At 37.1% G+C, this 26,609-nt stretch overlaps 1 protein-coding gene across 1 annotated transcript in view; it reads right to left on the reverse strand.

Annotated features, from left to right (window-relative positions):
- The window catches only part of LOC132115465 (transmembrane protein 132C-like), a 212,975-nt gene that overhangs the window by 155,614 nt on the left and 30,752 nt on the right, over nt 1–26,609 (reverse strand). Inside the window, exon 2 of the mRNA XM_059523958.1 lies at nt 383–1,271. Coding sequence (XP_059379941.1) covers nt 383–1,271 — 889 coding nt within the window. The remainder of the gene's footprint in view (nt 1–382; nt 1,272–26,609) is intronic.

The raw sequence follows: 26,609 nt of genomic DNA on the forward strand, positions 1-26,609 counted from the left end.
ACCAGCCGGAATTAATCACAATAATTTCAAAAGCCAAATGATTATGCCAAGGAAAATATGTGACCAAATTATGGAGATCCAAGAGGAAAGAAGACCGATAACTGGGAAAAATATGATTAGTTCAAATTAAAATAACAGAAAAAAAGCAATGTCTTTAATGAATAGGTGAAGGTATATATACATTTTAGTAAACAGTTCTTAATATATATATATGTACAAACTAGCTGCTCTGTGAAAAATCCTTCTTGGAAACGTTATTTTTATAAGTGTTGTAACGCAGCAATGAAGTCCCTTGGTAAAGGTCTAATAGTTAACTGCTAACACAGCAGAGTCTTTTTTTTTTTTTATGTGGTTGTACATCTTGCATCTGGAGATCTCTTACCTGAGAGTGAACATCTCCACAGGTGAGTACGGTGAAGCTGCAACATATGCTGACACGGTATCCCTTTGTCGAACTGGCGCGGATGGTACCAACACTGCAAAATTTGCATCCAAACGTTGCTCTGATAATTCCGGAGCAGATGGATTCTGGAATAATCTTACACTCCCGATGTGCCTCATGGGTGTAGAGGTCGCCGATCCAAACAATCCCTCTTCATCCGAGTGAACGGCGCTCTTGAACCCTAACTCCTCGGAAAGACAACCTCCCACTTCTGCAGCCCGAACGCTGTAGTAAAGCTCTACAGGCGTTCCTTCTGACAAATCCGGACTCCTCTGGCGTCCGGGGACAACGCTAGGAGTTGCAAACCACCCAGGAAGAGGCTCGAGCTCTGCAACGCAGACGCCCATGTCCCCTCGTAACCTGCAGCTCCCACGGACCTCCTGGGTTTCATGGAAGGCGAACATCTGTACGCAGGGGAGTTTGTCCACCGCGCTATAGTCGTCCCAGTCCCTCCCAGCGATATAGAACAAGACATGAACTTTGGGTTTGTTCAGGTAAATCCTTTCATTGAGAACAAATGTTTGTACTTTCCAGTTGAAAGTGAAGAGGGAGGAAGAAGCCACAAAGGAGCCAGGCATCTGGAGGAGATCCAAAGGAATAGGCTCTTCCACCGCAAGGGTCCCATATGTGGCATTGATGATGGGAGGTCTCCTGGCCTGGTGGATGAAGAACAGTTCCGTTCTGGAGAGGAAACTAGAGTTCCGCATAAAGTCCTGGGTGGCCTCCTTAAGTAAGAAAGAAGACTCCGTGTTGAGAAGCTGGTAGTTGACAGGCAGGTAAGTAGGGGAGGCATAGCGCTGAAAATTCTCCAGGATACGACAGTCTGTAACTGACACAGCAAAGAAAAGAGATGTCAGAACTAACTGGAATAGTTACATGTGGGACTCTACACTCAGGAAAAAAGGTACAAAGGCTGTCAAAAGTTGTGCCTTTCAAAATCTGTAACCTTTGTATTGTATGTATGCATATTAGTACCCTAAAGGTACATGTTAGCATATTTTGCATGGGTGCCATTCATTTATTAATTTTTATTTTAGTTCATCAGTATCATTTATTTTTTTCCTTTTATTTCAGTTAACACATGAGTAAAGACTCAAGTTTCAGTTTAATATAATATAATATTTATTTATTTATTTATTCAGTTTCATTTCAGTTTTTTTGTTTTATAATAACTTTTGGTAGCAGCCCACTGACAGCTTTTTTACCTTTTTCTGTAAGTGTGTGCATTCTAACAAGAAAGAAACACAAAGAATCTGATAATTATTTTCATGTTATAGATAATAACTGATGGCTGATATTAAAATGATATTCTATTTGTAAATGTGTAAATGAAATAAAACAAACAAACAAACAAAACACCTAATGGAACAGATGAATCAACACATCATAATGTAATGAAATATTATTTTCTAGATCTGCTAAAGATTGGATTTAACAGTGTAATTAAATTATCAGTGTTTATCTCAAGTTAACCACTAAAATGAGAGGCAAATGTAAACTTTAATGAGAATGAACAAGTAAATGTACAATATAACTGTGCAATACATTAAAAAATCTTATTTGCATCCTTGTTGTTTTCTGTAGAAAACCAATCGTTAACCTGATCAGTTAAAGCAGCACCATTTATGATTAACACTGTTGTCAGATTTGATTGCAGATGTGAAATCCTGAAATGTAATCTTGAGAAACATTAAATAGATGTAATTATTTCTCCATTTAAATAGAGGTAAGTTGTACTTGTATGACAATTGTCTGCATATAAAAGAGCTGCCCAGAGGCATTACCAAGGCAGCAGACAAGTGAACTGACTTGCCTTAAAGGGCTTTGATTAAACTGTGAACCCCAAAGAACAATTGTTGGTTATTCAGCACTTACCTGCTGTAAAGCTACAAAATCTGCACAGAAACATTATATTATGTTTTAATCTTATGTTTCAGTATCCTTAAAAAACATAAAATAGAAATCAGGTTTACCGTTATTTATTTATTTTTTTATTTTATTTTTTAGTTCTTTTGATGGAAAATGACACTGAAAGTATATGAATTTGAAAACGTTGATGACCACCTGACTTTATGTAACAGACTTCTGATTATTGTTTCAGAGAACTGGACTAAAATTAACTGAAAATAACTTTTTCAGCTCTTTCCTTAAACATATTGCATCATAAAAGAAGTGCCAAATGATTTTCAGAGCAGGCACTGCTTGTATCTTATGTGATATCTCCCTCACTGTTTCTGGAAGACAGCACTGGCAGTGGCATGCTATCATAACCTCAATAGAAAAGCCTCCAGCAGAAACATCGATTTCACCTCAGACAGAAAGTAATATGGAGACTGATGAGACACTCTGATATGAAGAAGTGGACATAAACCAAAACAGACACAGATAGTAGGCCCCCCAAATTTTTATCTGTGAGGGTGAACGTATGACCCATTATATATAGCACCGTATCACTGCTCTGGAAACAATATTTTCAGCCAAAACACAATCTTCACGAACCAAACATGAATCAAATCCATTTATATTCAACACATAACCGATTTAGACAGTTTTCCTTCATTTTCTGAATAATGGCAATGACTGTACAATCTATTAAATAAAAATGTGTAGTATTTACAGCACTAATTGTGCAATGCTAGTTTTTTTTTTGGGGGGGGGGGGTGATCATTATTTTAAAAAAAATTCTTAAAATATAATTAATTATTATTATTATTTATAATTATTATTGTTATTATTAGATTTTTTTTTGCTTTACTTGTTTACAATTTTTTTGTATATTTTATTTAGGAATATATCCACAATAGGGATAATTTTAGTTCACAGTACAACTGTAAAAATACAATACTAATATTTATGATCTTGTAATAACAGCGAGCCCTATAAAGCTTCTCTTTTGTTGACAACACCTGGTCCATAAGCACTTCTCATTACAATTTTAGAAAGATGCATGTTATAAAAGATATATAAAGACATAGCACTGCGACATGAACTGCTTTGAGACACTAAAAACACTGGATCATGAACTGCTCACGTTTAGAAAAACACAGTGCATTCAACCCAATCTGCATATTGCTTTGAAAGATGTAAATATTGTCCTTCTCCAACCAAATCCAATCTTAACCAATAATCTTAAAACATTTTTATCCACAATGTGTTTTAAAGTCATATCTTAATCAATCGTTAGTCTTGACCTTTAAGCTGAAGAACATTTTGAGCTCTAATTAGGCTACTTTCCTCTCTTACTGCACTCTGTTTAGACCAAGGATATGGCAATGAATGACCTGTTTGTGAATCAGAAGGAATAAACTACTCTTTTAGGACGAATGGCTTTGCACACACATGCATGGCAGTACACAAACACAGCTGAAAAAGGGGCATTGAAGAGGATAGCTTGTCAATGCAAAACAATCTGAATTATATAAGTGATTATTTGAAGCAATTGAGAGGACATACAGTGAAAAAGGCTCCATTTTCACTGTTTGCAAGATTTATTGGCCTGTCTTGCCAAAAAAGAAATAGTATTATCATAGTAAATTTAAGTTGTAACCCCATACACATGCTCCAGATGTGAAACCTTATATACAGTACACAATGCATGCGTGGACAATAATTAACACCCGCTGACAGATGTTGTAGTCAAGTCCAGATGTTACTGGCTGTTATTTTAGTGCTAATATCTAGTCTACATACAGCACACCACAAGTCAGAATTTCACAAGACAACTTGTGGAAGCAGAAAAACCTAGACAGACTGCAGTGAGAAATACAGCACAATGTCTTCCTTGGCAAAAAAAAGACACATTACAGATTTTAATTTATGACTTACAAGCTCGGTTGACTTTGTTTAATTTCTAGAGTGGCCAATTCAAAGAAGTTGTGAATGTTTGTGAAAAAAAGAGAGAAATTGTTAGCGTAAGTAATGAATGAGCTCAGGCTTAAATGAAATTACGAACATGACCAGCAACTCGGAAAAGGGAAGCCATTAATCAGAATCTCTTTAATGTGCTGTGTGGCAGTAATTTCAGTCCATGCATAATACAAAGTGAAACACTTATTTGAAAAAGAAAATGAAATATGGGAGTTGAATGCCACTAAACGTCTGCAAATTCATGCCAGTTATTTAATTTAAGTCCATTTCATTTCATTCAATTCGGCATTAATGAAATATACAATTTCTGGAGGTTCTTTTCATGATAGTATGCATTTGAACAAGGGACAAAGGAACATTGCATTTAGTTTTGCAGGTCTATTATGAAGCATAACACAATGAACCATTGATAAATTCTCACTGAACAATAATTAAACTAAAATGAATGGCTTCAATGTCTTATTATAAACACACAGCAAGAAAAACCTCCAAAGCCTCCGCCTGTCAATCATCATCACCAGCTGCTTTTCTGTTACTTTTGCCTCTTTCCCTTCGACCACACTGCTCTCAAGCTGATGGATCAACATGAGCTGCTAGTCGGCCCTTGTAGGGAGGCTCCAGGCAAGGGGAAGGTCTTCTTCTGACTGCCCAAGCAGGACAAGGTATTAGGGAAGCCTGACAGGAGGGCTGCCCAGAGGAAAGCAGCCCTGGATGGAGAGGGCTTTCAGAGTCACTGCCCCCAAATCTGACTGTAGACTAGAGCGCCCTTAATGATATGTAAGGCTACTGTCAACCTGTCAAAGAGTGTGGTAAAAGGGCGAGATTGGAGAGTGAGTCACACAGGTGTGAGAATGAGAGGGAAAGGGCAAGGTGGATGGACAAAGACTCAAGGCCAGTAAACAGATAAAAGGAAGATGGTGAAAGATAGAGAGAGAGACACAGAGAGAGAGAGAGAGAGAGAGAGAGAGAGAGAGAGAGAGAGAGGTGCTGTCAGGTGTTTATTGAAGTGAAGCAGGCCTGTCTCCAGGAGGGAATCGGCTGCTTAGATTTGCTGGACTATCAAATCCCATGATGCTTTGATCTCACTCTAGTCTTGTGTCTAGAGTTGGGAACTGACAAGAATAATTAAGGATAATTTCCATTTAAAAATTTGGGTGGTTATGAGTGTCTGCAGCTCTTTTTGGTTAATCAAAATCAAAGAGTGTAGGCTGATTCCTGAACAAATGACTCTTATGAACTGATTCCTTTAAGTTAATCCAAATTCTTACCGTGCGATCAGTGTTTGATTCCTGAACAAATGACTCTTAGGAGCTGGTTCCTTGAATCAAAAACATACAGCATGACTATAGTGAGCCACTAGTGACTTGAATAAATTAATCTTATGAGCTGGGTGTGTTTAATGAATCAAAAACATAAATTGGAGCAGTGCAATTCCCAAATGAACCAAGAACACGTATGAATCAGTATTTAGGTATTTTATAAATACAAATAAATTAATGAAATATGTTACTATATGTTAAATATGTTGATTTTTTATTTTATTTATTTTTTTGCAGATTCCATAATTTTCATCAGTGTTTCCATAGTAAACACTGCCATTCAATTTTGTAAGATTTATTGTTTTTATTTAACCAAAAAAATAATAATAATAATAATTTTATTTTAATTTTCAGAATTCATTACTCCAGTCTTCAGTGTCAAGTGAGCCTTCAAAAATCATGCTAATATGCTTATTTGGAGCTTAAGAAATACTGATTATCCTCAATGTTGAAAATAGTGGCTTTATTCTCTTGATTCTTAGATAAAGGTCAAAAGAACAGCATTTATTTGAAATAAAAAAATGCCTTTATTGTTGCTTTTGATCAATTTAATGCTTCCCTGTTGAACAAAAATATAATATAATTCATTTAACTTGGTTTCACTGAAACCAAACCTGTTAATTTAATTTAATTTAATTTAATTTAATTTAATTTAATTTAATTTAATTTAATTTAATTTAATTTAATTTAATTTAATTTAATTTAATTTAGGACTAATTAATGTACTGCATTCACACAACCTCTGTGTTCATCAAAATAATCAAACAATTATTTAGAAGGAATTTAAATTATTTCTATTTTGATAAATATATTCTTCTGAAATCTGAAATGATTCACTCATTTGGCAAAAGATGCCGAAAGTTAATACATTAAGAGTTGACATTTTTCTTTCCAAACATTTATTCTCCATAAGTACTAAAATAATAATAAAAATAATAATAATGATAATAATGATGATGATAAAAATAATAAACATATTAGTGAAATCATTAATGAACCAGAAGCGTTCATTACCTCTGATTCCCATTGATATTTGGGCCTTTATAGTTCTCTTCTCACTCCACCCTACACAGAGCACACCTCCCTGGCACTCATCTCAAAGCCAAACACTCTCTTAAATAGGCTTATGCTGTTTTCCTCCAAGTCTCTATGTATTATTCCTGCCATACATTACATCAATTGTAATTAATAAAGGCTATTGACTTTGTGCTGGCCTGTCAAAAATAATTCATTGAGCTTTTGCCTTCACAAGCATCATTTAGGTAATGATATATGTGGACTCATCTTAAAACAGCCAGAAAGGCAGTTAAACGTATGCTAGGAGCTGTGAGGAGAATCAATATATAATTCAACATTATGCCTGTTTAAGGTTCCCATAGAAATTAATGATATTGAAAAATGAGTATGTTCATCTAGAGAGACTGCACAGAACTAATGATTTACAAAGCAGGGCACTTTTAGAGGTCTATTTCGAAAGCCCTCAAAAATACTTCAGTGTGAAAAGCTGAGACTCCAAACCTATTCCTAAGTCATTTTTTTCTCGATCTCAACAGTTTCTAGGAAATCTAGTGGCACCGCTAAGCTTATTTGTGTTACCTAGAGAGGCACCCTGCGCAAGCACTAATCATATTTCAACCTCTCTCACTGGACGTTTTGTTAAAAGAATTGCAGTAGTGTTTTCTGAAACAGCTGCTTGGAAGTCCACATTAAGGGACTTTGTACATTAAACACGATCTAGAATGGCCTGTTTTTTGCGTTCAAGGCACAGAGCAGCTGAAGTGCAACAGAGAACGCTCTCGTTAGGGCTGCTTGGTGCCTCCCTACATCACTTGCTTCCCTTTAAGAGCTTCCACCCACAGATCCCATCTTTTTTTTTTCGACTCCATAATTGCCTCTCATAGACAGGACTGTTGCCTATAATGAGGACTAATATGGATGTGGAGCAAATCTGTGTCAACAGTGTTCATCACTGATGTATTTAAGCATTAAAGAACTGTCGACTGTGGAGTAAACACCCTGCAATGAGTCCTCGTTTCATTCTCTACTACCTAGACTTCACTCGAAATGCCCTGATTGGGACTGGCTTGTCAATTTTTGTCCTGACCTTCTCTGTCCTTTAAACTTTACAAATTGACCCAGGTGTATGTGATGCTGGAAAATCATCTGGGTAATTAAAGCAGGTTTTAATACTCAACCAGCAGCTTACAGATGCCTTGCTGCTCATAGAAGCCACTTAATTACACTAAACTCAAGGCAAATTAAGAAACATGAACACACACAGAGGAAAAACTACATACTACAGAAGGACTGTAATTACGATTGTGGAAATGAATAATGTGCTCATTAATCTAGAAAACAAGATGTTGCTACTTGCCTTTGGTTAGTCTTACAATGCTGTTGGAACAGGTTTGGTCACACATCAGTTTAGTCAATTTGCTTGTTGAGGTTAAAATTTCTGTACAGTATGGAACAATGGCATTTCTGGCATTCCAAAATCATTAAGGCACAGTTACATTAGCAACATTTCAGTAATATGATCAGCTATGTCGAGCATAGATAGACAGGTAGATAGAAAATGTGGACACTTTTGGCAACCATGTGTACAGGTGTCCCTGGATCAGTACTATATATATGTGTCTAAGTTATGCATTTACTATGTTAATCACAAGATCCCCAAAACAGTTTTTATGTCTGTTGGTCGAGTTTCCTTGTCTTCGAACAGTCTCAACTTATCGCAAAATCTTTGAATAAACACTCAGAAACATATCTATGATTGACAGAGCCTTTTGGAAATCGACAGTGTGTATAAACCACAGCTTTCGCAGGTGATGACTGAGAAGCTAAGAGCTCTCAGTCTACTTGTGAAGTTGAACCCTGAGCCCGCGGCCGTGCCTACTGACGTTCTGTCTGCCTCGGGAGTTCACAGCCATTGTTATTGTCACAATTTACATCCCCCCGTGTGCTAACGTGAAGGAAGCGCTTCATGAGCTGTACAGTGCCATCAGTGAACAACAAAATTCATAATAGACGTGACTTCAAACACGCAAACCTAAAGACAGTTTTGTTCTACCAACGTGAACTTTGAAAGTGAAAGTGACGTGACATTCAGCCTAGTATGATGACCCATACTCAGAATTCGTGCTCTGCTTTTAACCCATCCAAAGTGCACACACACAGAGCAGTGATAACACACACACACACTGTGAACACACAACCGGAGCAGTGGGCAGCCATTTATGCTGCGGCGCCCGGGGAGCAGTTGGGGGTTCAGTGCCTTGCTCAAGGGCACCTAAGTCATGGTATTGCAGGTGGAGAGAGAACTGTACATGCACTCCCCCCACCCACAATTCCTGCCGGCCCGAGGCTCGAACTTCCCTTAAAAAAAATATATTTTCACACACTCATTCATACACCGACTGGGGTGTCAGCCATTCAAGGCGCCATCCAGCTCGTCGGGAGCAGCTGGGGTTAGGTGTCTTGCTCAAGGACACCTCGACACTTGGTCAGGTGGAGCCGGGGATTGAACCACCAACCTTACAGTTTGTAGACAACCTACATGAACCAATGAGCCACTGCCGCCCCTTTGCAACAAGTGGATAAAACACACTGAACAATGCTGTATGGATCTCATCTCTGTTATGCTGATTCCAGCATACAGACCACTTCTGAAACTTGCCAAACCGGTTCAAAAACTCATCACTGTTTGGCCAGATGATGCTTCCTCAACACTACATGACTGTTTTCAGTGCAAAGACTGGAACATGTTTAAAGAGACAGCCACCTACAACATCCTCACAGACCTGCAGGAGATACTGAAACTGTGAGTGCTTATATCAAAAAGTACATTGATGATGTGACAGTCAACAAGATCATCACCCCATGTGCAAACCAAAAGCCATGGATGACAGTAGAGGTTCATGGGCTGCTAAAGACCAGAAAGGAAGCATTCATATCAGGAGATAAAGCAGCCCTCAAAACATTACATTACATTTAGCTGACGCTTTTATCCAAAGCGACTTACAATTGCTATATATATGTCAGAGGTCCAGAGGTGGGTAGAGTACCCAAAAACTGTACTCAAGTAAAAGTACTTCTAGAAATATTTACTCAAGTAAAAGTAAAAGTACTAGTCTTGAATAGTTACTTGAGTAAGAGTAAAAGAGTATCGGATAAAAAATCTACTCAAGTAGTTAGTTACTAGTTACTTTGGGTCATATATACTGAGCCTATTTTTATTTAGATATATAGATAAAATGTATGTAATGTATGTGTGCGTGTATAAATAAATACACGATGTATATATTTCATCAGCCTTTACTCCAATTTATGTAATTTATTATAAAACCTTGTCTGTTTACTTAAGTAACAGATATAGGTGTCATGCCATAACATATTGTTAATACGACTGACTTTATATTAAATGTGAATTTAACATTGAAAGTTAATGTGATATAAATATTGCTACTAATCTTTCATTGTTCAGAAAGAGAGCAAATAACATTTACATTATTAAAGATAATTTTCACTGACAGTCTAGATTTCAATCACTCTCAGAAACTCCCATTAAAATCACTGAAACTGTTAACACTGTGAAATCAATATCTTAATTAAAGATTCGTACACACATCTGCACTTTGTTGTTTCTGACGAGAGAATTCGCCAGAAAGAGGTCTCCAGTCAGTGAGCGAGTGAAGGAAGCACCGGCATTTTAGCGATGACTCATCTGAACACCTCTGATTGGCCAATGCTTTAATAAGCTCAAAAGAATCATGTGTGATTGGTTATAATGCGCAGCGCTGTATAAACGCATCTATCTCTGGCTCAGCGCCAGCAAGCGATCACAGATCTGAATTTAGCAGCTGACTTGCACCAGTGTGATTGTATTAAAATTAATAAAATCTTAATCGGCTATTTTTTGTCTTTTGGAAGCTTCATTCAACTTGACTCCCCTCTGTTATAAGCCACACACGTACAACAAAGTAATGTCACAGTGGTATCGTGTACTGTAATCGAAAGTAGCCCAAGTTATTACCTGTTAAACAGTAGACAGCACACGCGGTGTTCATCTAATAAGGATCTCCATCGCTAGCAAATAATAACCTTTGCAGATTTCAATTCAGTGCAGTTCCAGCCACGTTTTCAACGCTCTTTCTGTTCTTAAACGTTACAACTCCGAGTGAACCACTTCAGATGCTCAGCGCGTGCGGCAGGGAACTGAACGACTCATTCAAACTGATTCATGAACCAATTCACTCGTTTGCCAATTGGTTTGATCAAGCCTTTGAACAGTATTGACTCAAAAGAATGAATCATTCGCGAATGGGCATCGCTCATTGCCCAGAGAAAAGTAGACGGCGCATTTGGAACAAACTGAAGCATTTATAACATTTATTGCATTAAGATAAAGTAACCAGAGGAGCGTCGCCCACAGTAACGAAGTAAAAGTACAGATTTTCCCCCAAAAATTTACTCAAGTAAGAGTATAAAGTACCCATCTTTAAATATACTCCGAAAAGTATTAGTTACCCCAAAAAATTAGTAAATGTAAAAGTAAAAAAAAAAAAGTAAATGTAACGAAGTAAATGTAACTCGTTACTACCCACCTCTGCAGAGGTCGCACAGCTCTGGAGCAGCTAGGGGGTTAAGTGTCTTGCTCAGGGACACATTGGTGTCTCACAGTGGATTCGAACCAAGGTCTCTCACACCAAAGGCATGTATCTTAGCCACTGCGCCAACACCACCCACTTAAAATAAGTATTTGATTCATTATGAACAAACATAGAAAATCCAATGTCTTGACAGAAGCAACATTAACCACCCTGCATTCGAACCCACGACCTCACAGGTTCGGAACCAGCGCCTTAGCAGAGTGAGCCACATTAGTTGACGCAAAACAGCATTAGTCGATCTGTCCTGTGGCATCAAAAATGCAAAACGGACATATGCTCAAAAAATCATCAATCACTTCACAGACAGCAGAGACACACAGAGCCTGTGGCAAGCCATTCAGACCATCACTGACTACAATCCCCCGCCACAGGCCTGTGATAATGGCACATCCCTCCCAGATGCTCTCAACCACTTGTATTCACAGTTTGAAACACAGAATGACACGCCTGCACAAAAATTGCCCATACCTCCCAAAGACCAGGCTGTCTCCAGCTGACATAAGGAAGACCCTATCTAGGATTAACCCACGCAAGGCTGTGGGCCCTGGCGACATACCTAGCCATGAGAGACTTTGCTGTACAGCTGACAGACGTCCTAACAGATATCTTCAACACCTCGCTGAGCCAGGTGTACCAAAGAAATCACCAGTGTCCTGTCCATATGTTCAAATAAAGCTTGAAAAAGTTAAATTAAAAGGTAAACCTCACATCTCAGCCTTTAAATAAATAAAATATATAAGTCAAAATTATAATTGCTTAAATAAACCTCTGTGATCACAACAGCATTACTATTCATTACTATTAAGAACACTTCATTTAAGTCAGCAGCTCTCAATTCCAGTCCCTGCGCCCCCACAGTTCTGCATATTTCACCCTCCTCTCATTGTTAACACGCCTGATTCAGATAATCAGCTAGTTAGAAGTGAGCTCCATGCATGAACTGTTCACATTGACATGGTCCCTTTACAACAGTGGTTCTCAACCTGTTCACCTTTCTGAACACAATTTTTTTTTTTAATTTCAGTTTTACAATTAATTTAAGTTTTTACATTAATTAAAAAATGTACTAAAGAAATATAAGCTATAGCCTAATGTTTTTATGTGAAATTATTTTGTTTTTCATATATTATTTTCAGACATGAGCAGTCCTACTCACATAACGTTCCACATTTAACGAACACATACAAGTGCGCACTTTGGCAGAATTCATTTCAAACAGTCATCAACAGCCATTAGTTCAGTAAAATGAAGCATCAGAATGGACAAATTTGTTTTTAAGGGAGAAAAAAGAAACGTGGAAAATGCCAGCGAATGAACACATAAAAACTAGTGAAGGAGAGTGCTGGACTTGAAGAAGTTCAGGCAAATGGAAACACACATACTATGCAGCAATCATCCTTAATTGAAGAAATGTAGCAAAACATCTCTGGAGAGAACCTCATATTATTAAATTCGAAAGTGCTTTCCATATCTGGATCAACATAGGCTACATTTGTGAACGCACATTTTCTGAAATGTCTTACATCAAGTCATGCTCCCGTGCGTGTCTTACAGACTACATCTTACAATTGCAACTTCATTGTGCTGTTACTCCTTTTTTCGCTCCCGACAGCACCAAGAGTTGTATTTATGGGGAATAGAATTATTTATTTATTTCAATTTTTGTAATCGATTAGATATCATAATATTTATGCTATAATATTAGAAATCAGATTGGTTTGTATTGGTGGCGTAATATATAAAAGTATTACGTCCAAACACCCCCAACCTTCCCACATAACAGAAAAACTGTCTGAAGCATTCCTTTTTTTTGTGCAATTCAAATCTATTTTGTGCAATTCTCCTCTATGCACAGTAGACACTTTTCACACACACTGCTGTATGTACATAATCCCACAAAAGACTCAGTAATATGTGTTTACATGCTCATGCACTACTAATCATCTTGCACTGTTCCCCAACTAGCTGCTTGACTTTGTTTCTCTTTGCACATGTACAGTATTATGTGAAGCATTCATATAGTCTATATATTGTTCCTTTTCAGTCTACAGTATGTATAGGTAAACATTTACATATGGTACATTCATATTGAAAATTTGTCAGTAGGTTAGTTGTGTATAGGTTTATACTGTTTCTACTTCATTGCTGTATGTCTGTATTTATACCGTAGTCCTGTGAGACTCAACATTCCGTTCCACTGTATGTCCACACATGTAGCAGAATGACAATAAAGCTCAACTTGAACTTGAACTTGATGTTTTCTCAATCAATGCTATTACTTTCGGGCTCTCAATCACTTGTACCCGGCTCCAGTGTGCTGCTTTTAGGAATCTTATGGTAAGAGATCTTAAGGACAAGACAGGCACAGATCAAAGGGCCCATCAGTATTCAAAGTGCCTCTCTTGGACTTCACAAAAAATCTGGACAGGCTACCTAATGAATCTCTTCCTGCTTCGGCGTGCCCTTTATGGTGTTGTGACATCATAAATCAGCAGCAACACTGAAGCTTCTCATCAGATGGTGGGGGGTTCAGTCCCTGTCTAGCAAATGGCTTCCGTTTATCAAGCGTCATGCCTTTTGACTACTGATGTCAAATCCTCAGGGAGGTGAGAGCAGAATGATTTGGGGATTTTTGAAAAACTGTATTATACTCCCATGTATTTACAGCCTCTGATTAAGAGGATGTCCTTGCCTGGGCCTTCAGGAAGCATTGAAAAATAAACAAATCAGAATGAAATAAAAGCATCCTGGGAAACATTATGAGTTTCGGTAATTGAAAGCGAGAGTAATGGAAGAGTAATCATGGCCGTCATAATCATAAAACAGCCTATTACAATAAACAGCAAAAGGTTCAGCATTCAACATTTGACCCATTAAAATTGCACTTGCAGCACCCCAATGCATTACCATTTAATCAAGTGTCTCTTAAAAGTTTTTAAAGGAACTCCACTGGAACTTACCTTTGACTGAAATAACTTAATCTATTTCTTGGAATAGCATTAAATGTGAGGGCATTGAGAAAAAGCTTAAAAATCAAGATTGGAAAGTAAAAACGGCACAAAGGGTTTACAGTGCCCAGTCTCCCATTCTGTCAGGCACCAACCAAATCTACCCTAATAATGTATGACCTCGTCAAACACAGATGGAAGCGAAGAAGCTTTTACCTTTTTTGTGGCATAAAAATGAGAACACTTCTTTAGAATTGTGTGGCAGCAGTAGAGTAGAATATAGAGTATCAGGTTATACTGGGATCCTATTTCAGATGTTTAGATGGTGAATAAAATTACTTTAATGTATTTTTATTTTATTTTCAGTGATTATTAACACTACTTATATGACTAATATTGATAATAATAATAATACATTAAAATATTAATATAATGTGTCATTACAGTTTTAAATTTTTGCTTACTTCAATATTTTAGCATATAATGTTTAGTGCATAAAGAATATTTTACTCTTCAAATTCAATAGCAAATCTTTTTTTTTCATTTAAAATTCTAATAACAGCATAACAGTTTTTAGTGATTTGAGAATGATCCAAAGATCTTCTTTTCAAAGGAAGCCATAAAAGAAAAAGAAATCAAAGAAATAAATTGCAATATGTACAAAGAGTTAACTAATGTATTACATTTACTGATTTGATTAGTGACCCATAATTTGTGCAAAATCATTAATATATTGTCACGTACGTTGATACAAGGAACACAGGAGAGATCCAAATGCAGGTACGAGGTTTATTGAGGGGCAATCCAAAAGGGGTAAACAGTCCAGGCAGGGTCAAAACCAGAATATCCAATAAACATAACAAGAACATACAGACAGAGCAGACTCAGGGAAGTATCACGCATACGACAAGGACTCCGTGACAAAGACTCAGACAGACCAGGTATAAATACACAAAAGGATAATGGGGAAACAGGAGACAGGTAGGGAACAATCAATTAACTAAAACAAGGAGGAAGCTGACCAAATAAGGAAACAGGAAGTGATAATAGGACAGACACCGTGGGAACGGAGGACACCTAGTGGACACCCAGGGAACACAACCCAGACACTGTGACAGAACCCCCCCTCTACGGAGCAGCTTCCAGACGCTCCACGATAGACAAAACAGAACCCAGGAGGGAGGTGGACAGGCGGAGGCTCAGGGGGAGGGACGGAGGGTCAGAAAAGAAAAACATGGGGAACAGGAACAGGAGTGAACACAAACACAAAAAGCAAAAACAACAACATGAAGCCCCCCAGGGCGGAGCGGAAGACCACCACAACCGTGTAGTCAGAGCGAGAGCCCCCCAGGGCGGAGCGGAAGACCACCACAACCGTGTAGTCAGAGCGAGAGCCCCCCAGGGCAGAGCGGAAGACCAACACGTCCATGTGGTCAGAGCGGAAGCCCCCCAGGGCAGAGCAGAGGACCACCACGTCCTCGTGGTCGACGCCGGAGTCCCCCAGGGCACCTTGTCTGGAGACTCAGGCGTTGAGTCGACCATCTTGTGCTGTGGCTCTAAGCTGGCGGCCATCTTGTGCTGTGGCTCTGGGCTGGCGGCCATCTTGTGCTGTGGCTCTGGACTGGCAGCCATCTGGCAGCCAAAGACTCAGACAGACCGGGTATAAATACACAAAAGGATAATGGGGAAACAGGAGACAGGTAGGGAACAATCAATTAACTAAAACAAGGAGGAAGGTGACCAAATAAGGAAACAGGAAGTGATAATAAGACAGACACCGTGGGAACGGAGGACACCTAGTGGACACCCAGGGAACACAACCCAGACAATGTGACATATATATATATATATATATTTTTTTTTTTTTTTTTTTTTTTTTAATATGGCCTCAGACTTTTGGACCCCATTATTTCTCTTTCTTTCCTATGCATTTACCATGTACCAGATACTCAGATACCAGATACAGATGTGTGTGTGTAGAGAGAGAGAGAGTGTGTCTCTTGTCTTTGATACCCTAGTGTGAACTAGATGGTAGCTCTGGGTGATGGAGGGGCAGAAATTGGATGTGGCAGCGGTGCTTTATTGAACTAAACCCCTGGGAACTTCTTCACAGATACTCACATAGTTCAAACACCTGCACACACACATTCCTGTGGACCAACAGCATCTCTCAAATAGGAATCTAATACACCACTGAAAAGGGCTTTCCAAGCCCTTGCTGAAAGCTGACATGATTAAAGGTGCCACGTTCCAAGCTTTTCTATTTCAGTTTTTTTTTTTCTGCTGAAACGCACTAATAACGTTAGTAAAGGTTTCTTGCATCGAAAACATTTGTATTTAAGTTTTTCACAAACATTTTCACCTTTGCTCAGACTTTAAAAGCCTGTTTATGCTTCTACACCTTCGATATGTAAATGACCTCTATTGTGATTGGCTAATCTCGGTGTACCTACACAGTTCACATCCATTATTCATCATTGTCATTTATCAGAGCGGATATATTGTAATGTGCTCATGGTTCTGATGTGGAGACCATGATAATCTTGTGTAGGCACACTTTTGACAAACTGATGAAATGTACATGTTTTATTGCAATGTAAGGTGCTTTGGAAAATATTTTTTTATGGCTGATTAACAAATGCTAGCCAAGAACTGCCTTCACTTCAGGAAATTATCTGAACTAGAGAATATCTCATTAATAAATCGGCTTGTAAAATGCAAATAAAGTTAAAAAATATCATTGTAAAAATACACAAGCCAGGCTCCCATTCTGTAAGGAACCACCCAAATCTATCTCATAAGTTATGACCCTGTCAAACACAAATGGAAGTGAAGAAGCTTTTACCTTTTTGTTTGATAAAAAATAAAAAATGAAAATGCATAAAGTCAGCCAATCAGAATAGAGCTTGGCAGATACTTTCCAGTTTTGTGTGCATTATGTATCATACAGTCAAGGGACTCCTAAATGACCAGGTTTTGCACCTTGGTTTTCATCACTGTCCATGTGGCTTTACACTGAGAATTTCTACTCTGTACATCATATTTTATTCCAAAAGAGAAAGGAGAATCCTTTTTCCTATGCAACCTCTCACTATCAATCACACACTTACACAGTCACATCAAGTGTGTCTGTCTGAGATATCAGTGACAGTGTAAATCTTCCACACTTCTCAGGCAGAACTCTTGGACCTGGCTGGGAAGTTTATGAAGAAAGCGTGTTATTAAACTAGTGGCAGAGCTCCAACCCAGCTGGAGACATATGGTATGATGCCAACAACAAAAGAATGAAAAAGAAAAAGGAAGAGACAACAGCAGTTGTTATAATTACCTCTGAGAACCGCTGTGAGTGCTGAGGGAAGCTGTTTTCTCCTCCTAACAGTGAACGTTTAAATGAGAGGTAACTAACTGAAGACTTTCTTCTAACATATGAACACACACTCTGTCTCTCTCGCCTGTTTGCTCTGAAATATCGGTAAACTTTCCTCAAGGTCATTGGTTGGAGGTGTAATAAATTCTACTTTGAGCTTTGCTGACAGTCCTGTTCTCTGCTCTTCTCTCTTAAAGAGTCGGGCTCCTCTGCCCTCCACCTGGACACTTTCTGTGCCAGAGATCATCTGTTATCATTACTAGCTCATCTAGAAGTCTTCCCTTGCCAGTTTACAGGCCACCATCATCACTAGCCCAGACAGAAGCCTTTCCTCTGCATCACACACCTGAATGCTAGCACTAGTACTGCTGCAGTTTATTGATAAACTCCATGCAGTCATTTATAAAATGTCCCTGACACTCTCCACAGAGCCTATAATAGATCTCATGATTGAGCGCCACCATTACAACCCAACACTAACGTGACTGCTAACAAGTTCAAACAGTCAATAGGCCAAACATGCCATTTGTACTGTGGTACGTCTGCCTGCAGCAAAGAAAACAACCACAAACTGGATTTCTTTAATAGCTCAAGGCTGGCTGGAACTAAAACCTAATTTGATTATCGATTCATTTATCAACAATTTGTTTGATTAATGAATTTTAAGTCATTATTTTCTCTCTCTCTCTCTCCCTCTCTCTCTCTCTCTGCTGCAATTTACTTTACTTATGTCAACATGGCCGATGAGATTTTGTAATGTTTCTGAAAGAAATCTCTTATGCTATCCAAGCGTTTATTTGACCAAAAATACAGTAAAATCAGAAATATTGTGAAATATTATTACAACTTAAAATAACCAACTTCTATTTGAATATATTTCAAAATGTAATTTATTCCTGTGATGCAAAGCTGAATTTTTCAGCTTTGCTTTTACTTCAGTTTTGGGTGTCACGTGAGTTTTCAGAATTCATTCATATGCTAAATTGATAAGCAAGGTTTTTTTTATTATTAATAATCAGTGTTTACTTAATATTTTTGTAGAACCCATGATACAATTTTTTTAGGATTCTCTTTAGGATTTTTTTAGGATATTTTTTTCCATTTCTTGTATTTTTCATAATTTAGAATTAATCTTTACATTTCAAGCTGTTCTGAGATTTACCTATTAAAAGTGGATATTTCAATATCAACCTAAATATTTCTCAAAAAAATCTTCCAAAAATGTAGGAGTGAAATGAGTTAACATGCTCCTCGCAGATTCTATGAGATGGGACAGAAAAAATAACAGATTAAATTTAGAAATTTGCCCTGAAGAAGATAACTGATATTTATCTATATTCCCAAGGACAAAATAATAACTTAATTTTCACAAATGATTCTGATGATTCTCAAAAGTTCACAATATTGCCTCGCCTCCTCGAGCATCAATGACTGCTTGTAGCCGTTTGTGAGAGTCTGAGTGTCAAAACTGGATCTCAACATCATTAAGGCACTGTGGGGAAGAACTCAAGCATGCACGGCATGCTGGGAAACCACAGACTGACAGGACCTTGAGGTTTTTTGTCTGGAACTCAAACCAGTGACTAAGTCATTGATGCTTTAGGAAGAAATGTACAATATTAACAATGAAGGGCAAATTTAAATGTACAATAAGTGACAGTAAATACATTTATATTTCGGAAACACTGTTCAAAAACTGTTTTAGAACCATTATTAATAACTGAGCAATAACAATTAAAATTAATCTTTACCATCACAGGAAGAAGCTAGATTTTAAAATATAGTCAAATAGAAAGCATTTCTTTATAAACAGTAATAATTTACAATAATTAAAATTTTACTGTGTTTCTGATTCAAAGCATATCTTCCAATATTGACCATATTCTTCAACACTTTTCACCATTGGGAATTCTGTTTAACACTACATTGTACACAAACTGAGGAATTAGTGAATCACTTAAATAAAAATATTAGCCCTCTGCCCACTGAAGATCAACCGATGAAAAAAAATTCAAGTTGAATTTTATGTGCTGTCCTTTATTTGTTTGTTCCCACCACTGACTACTCCAACAGTAGCAGAGGTAATTTCCCTTGAGAGCAATCAACCTAAATTAATCTCGTTTTGTTTCAAACCATCCCCAGATGTCTGTGAAATGACTGGAGCAAAAAATAAATAAAAAATGGAAAAAACACAAACTGTAAATAATTCCTGTGAGCTTAAACAGCATGTGTGCTGCATCTGTGAGAGAGCTGAGAGTGCGGTGTGATTAAAAACACACAGTAGCATAAACTGCACGCTTCTGAAAGAAGTCACGGAGCACAACAAAGAAAATCCCAAGTCGGGTTCGTGCTTTTCACCTATTCGTTATACCGAATGTTCTCACCGCAGAAGTGCGTGCTGTCCTCTGCATGGCCCCTTGGCAGATGTACTGTATGTGACAGTGTGTGTGTTTTAAAGGAGCTTTTGTGGAAGCTCCAGATGCAGTCTCTAAATCTGTGGTTTAACCTCGAATGCCGTCGGACTGGGCATTCTCTCCAGAAAGGGAAAGAGAGCCATTAAGACGCTAAGAAGAAGAGATGAAAGAAAGTGTGTGGCGTTGGGAAGGCACAATAGAGAAGGAGAAAGTTGAGACTCATGATATATATATATAAGTATATTCTGGATATTCTGAGAGAAAATGTTGCTTTCAGGCCTAATTCACAAAGGGATGAGGTAGTTGTTATGAAACTGTATTCTTATAATCAACTTCATGTACACACTGCAGCTAAAAATCTAAGTTCAGGTTATTCTAAGCAATCTACACAACATCTGTTTATAGAAGTGCCAAATGCATTTTTCAGAATATGAAAGATATGTGAAAGACTTAGTGTGCTACTTAAAAATATAAGAAAATCAGCAACAAATGTATTTTTTTATTTGTATTTATTTATTTTTTACATTTACTTCACTAAATTCATCAATCATTTTTTTATAAAGATATATATTTTTTAAAGAATTTACCAAAACCTTCATCATCTAGCATCAAAGATGTCTGTCTTACACTTCAGAGATTCACTGGCTGCTTTCATGTGTGAATTAAGCAGTGACATTTTTAATGTGTTTTAATGTGGCAAATAATTACATTTAATTTCAAAATGAGTTTCCTCCATTATATTGTTCTATTTAATAAGTGACGGTTTTTTCTTTTTCTTTTTTAATGAAAACAGTGACCGACAAGCATTTGTAATCTTAGCATTTATAACCTCAAACTGGTTAGCGGCAGTTAACACACAACACAATTTTGCATTTTGTTGGTCTGCTTTTCCATTGTAAACATGCACTAGATCAGTCTGTGTTCCACCAAATGCACCATGCAAGTTATGTTTAGTCTCAGTTTTCTAAAATAAGCACTCTTTGCATTAAATACCCAATTGTTTATTACCAAAACTAATGACCACACGACCCTGGTGTTGTTGGAAAAATGGCTGGTAATCCACCGAAGACAATTTTTCTCTTGAACGATTGGAGAAAAACTGACAGAATGCAATAAAACCATAGACTAGCACTAACACTGAAATTACATCATGTCCCCACCTGAAACAATTGCCACCCGTTTTTGCCTCTAAGTTCTGAAAGATGGAGATTTGTTTCTGAGAGCAGCCACCAGAATAGCTTTTGGGTGGCTGTGCTAGTTCATCTTTCCACCTGCATAACAAGAATTATTCACAGAAGCACAAGAAAAAAAAGAAAGGAAGAAAGAAATGACATCAGCTCTGCTGGACACCTGATCAGTGTATGGAGCCATAATGAGAACAGAGTAAAGACCTCTGGGTTTCCTGTAGCAAAAGATATAAAATAGCTAATTGATGCACTTCAAAATTTTATTATTTTAGTTTATTTATCTCAATGATACAAATAGGCTATATGTTAATATTTTCAATTCAGTTGATGGATGGACAGTTTAATTAACTAAGACCTTCAAATGAAAAAGTACACAGTAAATAAAGATGTTGCTCTTTAAATGAATGCAGGGAATGGCTGCTATCAGAGTGAAAGTTCAGCTGATAAAAACAACACAATAATTCACAAGTAATCCACATGACTCCAGTCCATCAATTAACATCTTAAGAAGTGTAAAGCTGGGTATTTGAAGTAAACAAATCCATCATATAGACAATTGTATTTTAATCCAGCTAAAATACATTGAGTCCTCTATCCATAACATTGCATTCTCCAATAAAAAAACATATTTTCTCTTAATCAGCACAGAAATATGAATTTTCTACAAGTTATGTAAAAGGTATGTTTCTCCCGTCTTTATGAAATGTCTGTAACATACTTTGGTTAAATTTCCTCAACTGTCGTGTAAAACAACATCCTTTTACCTTGTCAAAAACAGCTCTGTTCACAGCAACTGGTTTTGGTGAATGTCTCTTTAAATGGTAAAGAGCTACTTCTCACCCTCTTTTCCAAGGAGTGTGTTGACACGACACATGAATATATCCGTATATTGCTCGGAGGAGGTCTTATTCAAATAGCTAGCTACCTATGTACGTAGAAACTGGCTGAAACAGCTCACTGGATGACACAGTTTCAGACTTGGGCAGCCCATTACAAACTGGCTGTGTGTTTTCTTTCTGAGCAGGCAACACGCCAGAAACTAAATTAAAAAAAAGAAAAAGAAAAAAAGTAAAATTTTGACCATTTAATCCATTGTCTCCTTTAGCACTAGTTTATAAAAATACTGTTCAATGTAAGTTCATGTTAGCTCAGGTCCAAGATACAACTTTAGATTTCAATAATGTATTAGTAAATGCTGGAATCAACACTAATTGAGATTAATAAATGCTTTAGAAGTATCTTTCATTGTTAATTTATGTTAACTAATGTAGTTATCTAATGTTATTGCAATATGTTACCATATGCAAAAAATTAAGCACAGTTTACAGGCAAAGACAGACACAAGCACAAATATGTTGGTGAATTTTCATGTGAGAGGACAACAGGGGATGGACTTTTTGGATTATAGACTTTTTAAGCCAGAAGCGACAGTTTAATGCTATTACAAGCACAAGGTTTTACACTTCACAAGATGTTAATTAATGGACTGGAGTCATGTTATGGAGTTCTGTGCTGTATTTATCAGGAGCTTGCACTCTCATTCTGAAGGCAGCCATTCACTGCAAAGGATCCGTTGGTGTGCAAATATTCAGCATATGCATTTTTTGGGAGAACTGTTTCATTGTAATATTAGGCCTATGGGTCTTCACATTCTGAGTTGGATAATTGGGTTTTTGCAAGTCAAAAAGGTTGAGAACCACTGCTTGAGATGCAATTTCTCTGTACTTTTTACAACCCATCCTTATGGCATAGACATAAAACAAATTCAATCTTCCGACATCTTCTAAACAAATATGCTCCATCATTTCCAAGAGAACCTTGTGTAGTAAGTGGTTTGGTCTGATCGTAAACACATTAAGGTCTATGAGAGATTTAAATGTTCAAAAATCATATCCACTAAAGAGAAAACATTCAGAAGATAAAAGCAAAGAACATAGAGAAAGGGCATCATAGGCTATTAGACAAAAAAATAATAATAATAAAAACACGGAGTTGAAGTACAAAGTACATTTCATGATCTAGACAAAAAGAGCAAAAGGCTTTAAAATGACAGTTCCTCTGTGTGATGATCTTAATATTTTCATGCACCTCTTTCCAAAGCGGCTGAAATAAGCACCTAGCCCCCAGGATCTGAGAGCAGATGAGTGACACATGAGTCGACACACAGAGGTGAGGCAGAGAGAAAGCACAGTAATGAGTGATTAATGTTTTATGTTGTTTAGAGATTCTGGAGTTAGATGTAGCATCCCACAATCCCTTTCTACATCTATGTTTGATCTCATCAGCTGTCTGTGTCAGTATCATTGACGACATCTTTGCAAAACGTGTGATAAAAAATCCTGACTGTTAGATCCTGTAGCTCAAGCAAGAACAAGAAAAGTATATTTTATACAGGTTTCAAAAACATGAAGCAAATCAGTGACAGATACCACAACCTTGTATTTTCACATTGTATGTCAGAGTTGTATAAGAACAGAACAAATACAGTCACATCTGATGCCAACTTTTTACTTTATATAATAAAACATTTTTATTTGAGTCAGTGCTATAGCACGGTAAAGTGATGCAATCTTTCCATTTGTGAAAGACTGCTATGAAATGATCCATTGCGAAGGGCACGGTTCACATCATGCACATTGAACTCATAGACATAAATCACAACCCAGGGGTCTGAAAAAAAAAATACTTTCTGGGGCATTTATTTTTCTGAAGACCACTGAGAGAGAAGAGGAGGATGTTCTATGCCTGTTATACAGTGTGTGTGTTTGTGTGTGTTTTGGGAAGATATGTGTATGATTTAATGTCACAGTACTTCTCACTGCAAACCCTTCTTGTGCACAGACTAAAAAAAAGCAAAATATATACGTAAATAACATTCAAAAAGTAGAACTGGACATTTAAGAGACTGAAAATGTCTGAATATCCTTGCTAAAGATTCAACTAAAATCAATGAAGATCAAATGAAGATATTTGTGCAACTGCCATTTGGTTTATCTAATAAAATAAAATTATAATTGTAAGTGTGATTAAATGGCCAAATAGTTTCTGGGGTCACGTCTTACAAATACAGACACATTCCGAGATGGAAGTATCTCTTCAGCCTGAAGGTCAGACTTGTGTGTGAATGTTGTTTTAAAGCTGCTCTGTTTCACATTTTGTTAATTAATTCTGCTGTGACATTCTTCCGTAAATAATAAAAAAAAGAACAGAAAAAAAGAAGCTATCATTTTCCTAAATTCTCCATTTCTTTGTTTCTTTTTATGTATATCTCAGGCTAAACTAGATGAATGCCTGGGGATTTTCATGTGCTTCCATGTAATTGCTAACATAATAATAATTGAAAGAAAATCAAAATACAAGATTTTTTAAGTTGAAAATTAAATAAAAAACAAAGATTATAGGAGAAAAGAATAAAAAAATGACTATTTCAGTTTTTATTAGTTTGATTGTAATACTGTAGTTAGTGAAAATCACACTTTTACTATTTTTGAGTGGAAATTGTTTCTTAATGATCTTTTTTTTTTTTTTTTTTAACAATTATTCACCAAGTATTACGTCACAAGGCAGCAAACTCCAATTGCTGTTATGACATGACAAATGACAATGCAATTTTGGCCTTTTCCCCCGCTTTTATTAATAGGACGGTAAAGAGAGGACGGAAAATAATAGAGAAAGGAGCTAGACTCAAACTTGCATGCTGACGAGCATTTTTCAGCACTCTTGTGTTATTGTTATTAAAAGCATTCACCAAAAATGCCCAAAATGTGTTTCTGTCCTTGTCAGAGCTCCCCACAAAAGAAAAACAGAGCCAGAAGTCATGTATTCAAAGAAAAATCAGACAGTCAGGATCACATATTTGAAAGAGTAATGGAGAGAACAACTGAAAATATGAGTAGCTGAAGGGGTATCACTTTGACAACTCGACACTTTGTGCTTTCTCTGCTATCAGAAATTAGCTTGAGGCTTCACGCTGGCGCATCAAACCCGAATCTACTTTTAGGAACAATGCTGGCCAAAGGATACACACACCGGGTGCTTTCATCTATCCACGACGCTGAGGCGGCATTCTCTCAATAACTCACAGCTGGAGGAACGCACACATTGACACGTACCGCTGTGAACAAACACTGGAGCCGCTACCCTGTTAGCTGCGAAACGTTCACGTATTCCAAAACGCTCACATATTCACAGCTTGAAAATAAAACAAAAACTTTCAAGTGCTCCGGAATGAGGAGCTCTTTTAAAATCCCAACAAGGGTTTTCATCAAATCATCTGAAAACCTCATCAGAGGTTTGGCAACAAGCAAACAAGGAACGTATAAGCAACCTATCAGCGATTATGTGTCAGTTCAGAAACACATGAGCTTTATCTTGATTTTTAATATGATGACAAAATAAACAGGCACAAATCAAGAGGGGAATATTTGGTTATGACGTGCTGCAAACAGTTTGATGTCTTATTTTGTTCTATGATAGGGCTAAATTCACAATATTTACTCCAGTAAATATATCTCAGAATCCAGTTATTTCTTTGAGTCAGTTAGAATAAGTCTTGATTAAAGCTAAAGCTAGGCTGTTTAATGGATTTTCAGCAAATGCAATTTATTAATATGCAAAACAGCAACACAGAAATATCAAGCCAGTATTAAACATAACATTTTTGTTAACTTACCCCAGTAACATAAATTCTTCAAACTTAATTATTATTATTATTATCATCATTAATTATTTTATTGTTGGAAGACTGAATACACACAGACACACACACACACACACACACACACACACACACACACACACACACACAAACTGATTGTATATCGGACTAAAATCCTTTTTGATCTGTGTGACAGCTAGCCCCAGTCTCTCCTAAACCAATTTGTGGCTTATGAATTTCTACTAGGCATTTGTTTCCCTGCTTTTTTGATGTGATGAGTGGCTGAATAAAATAATATAAATTATACTTTTTTCTTCTTTTTTTAATATTATATGATGATCTAACCTCATATTTGCATGGAGATCCTAATTAAGTTATTATACATCTCCAAATCATCTCTTTGTGCAAACATTGGAACAAACCAATATATCCTTATTCAGAGAAAATGAAAAAAGAAAAGAAAAGCTGCAAGCACACACACACACACACACACACACAAACACACCTTCACTAACACATACACCTCTAATCTTAATAAGCTCTTGGAGCATTTCATCTCAAACATTCACACAAAGATCTGTGGGAAATAAGGTTCTGTAACTTTCTATTACAAACGGCTTTGTGTCTATATTGCATTTCCCAGCTTCATCAAAACTGGAAAAGGCTCTGAATGTGAGTGGAGACACTGGGAGAGAGAATGCATGAGGAAGCCATAGGAAAAACACAAGCAGTGGCACAA

The sequence above is a fragment of the Carassius carassius genome, chromosome 34 (genome assembly GCF_963082965.1).
Source record: "Carassius carassius chromosome 34, fCarCar2.1, whole genome shotgun sequence".
NCBI classification, from domain to species: Eukaryota; Metazoa; Chordata; class Actinopteri; order Cypriniformes; family Cyprinidae; genus Carassius; species Carassius carassius.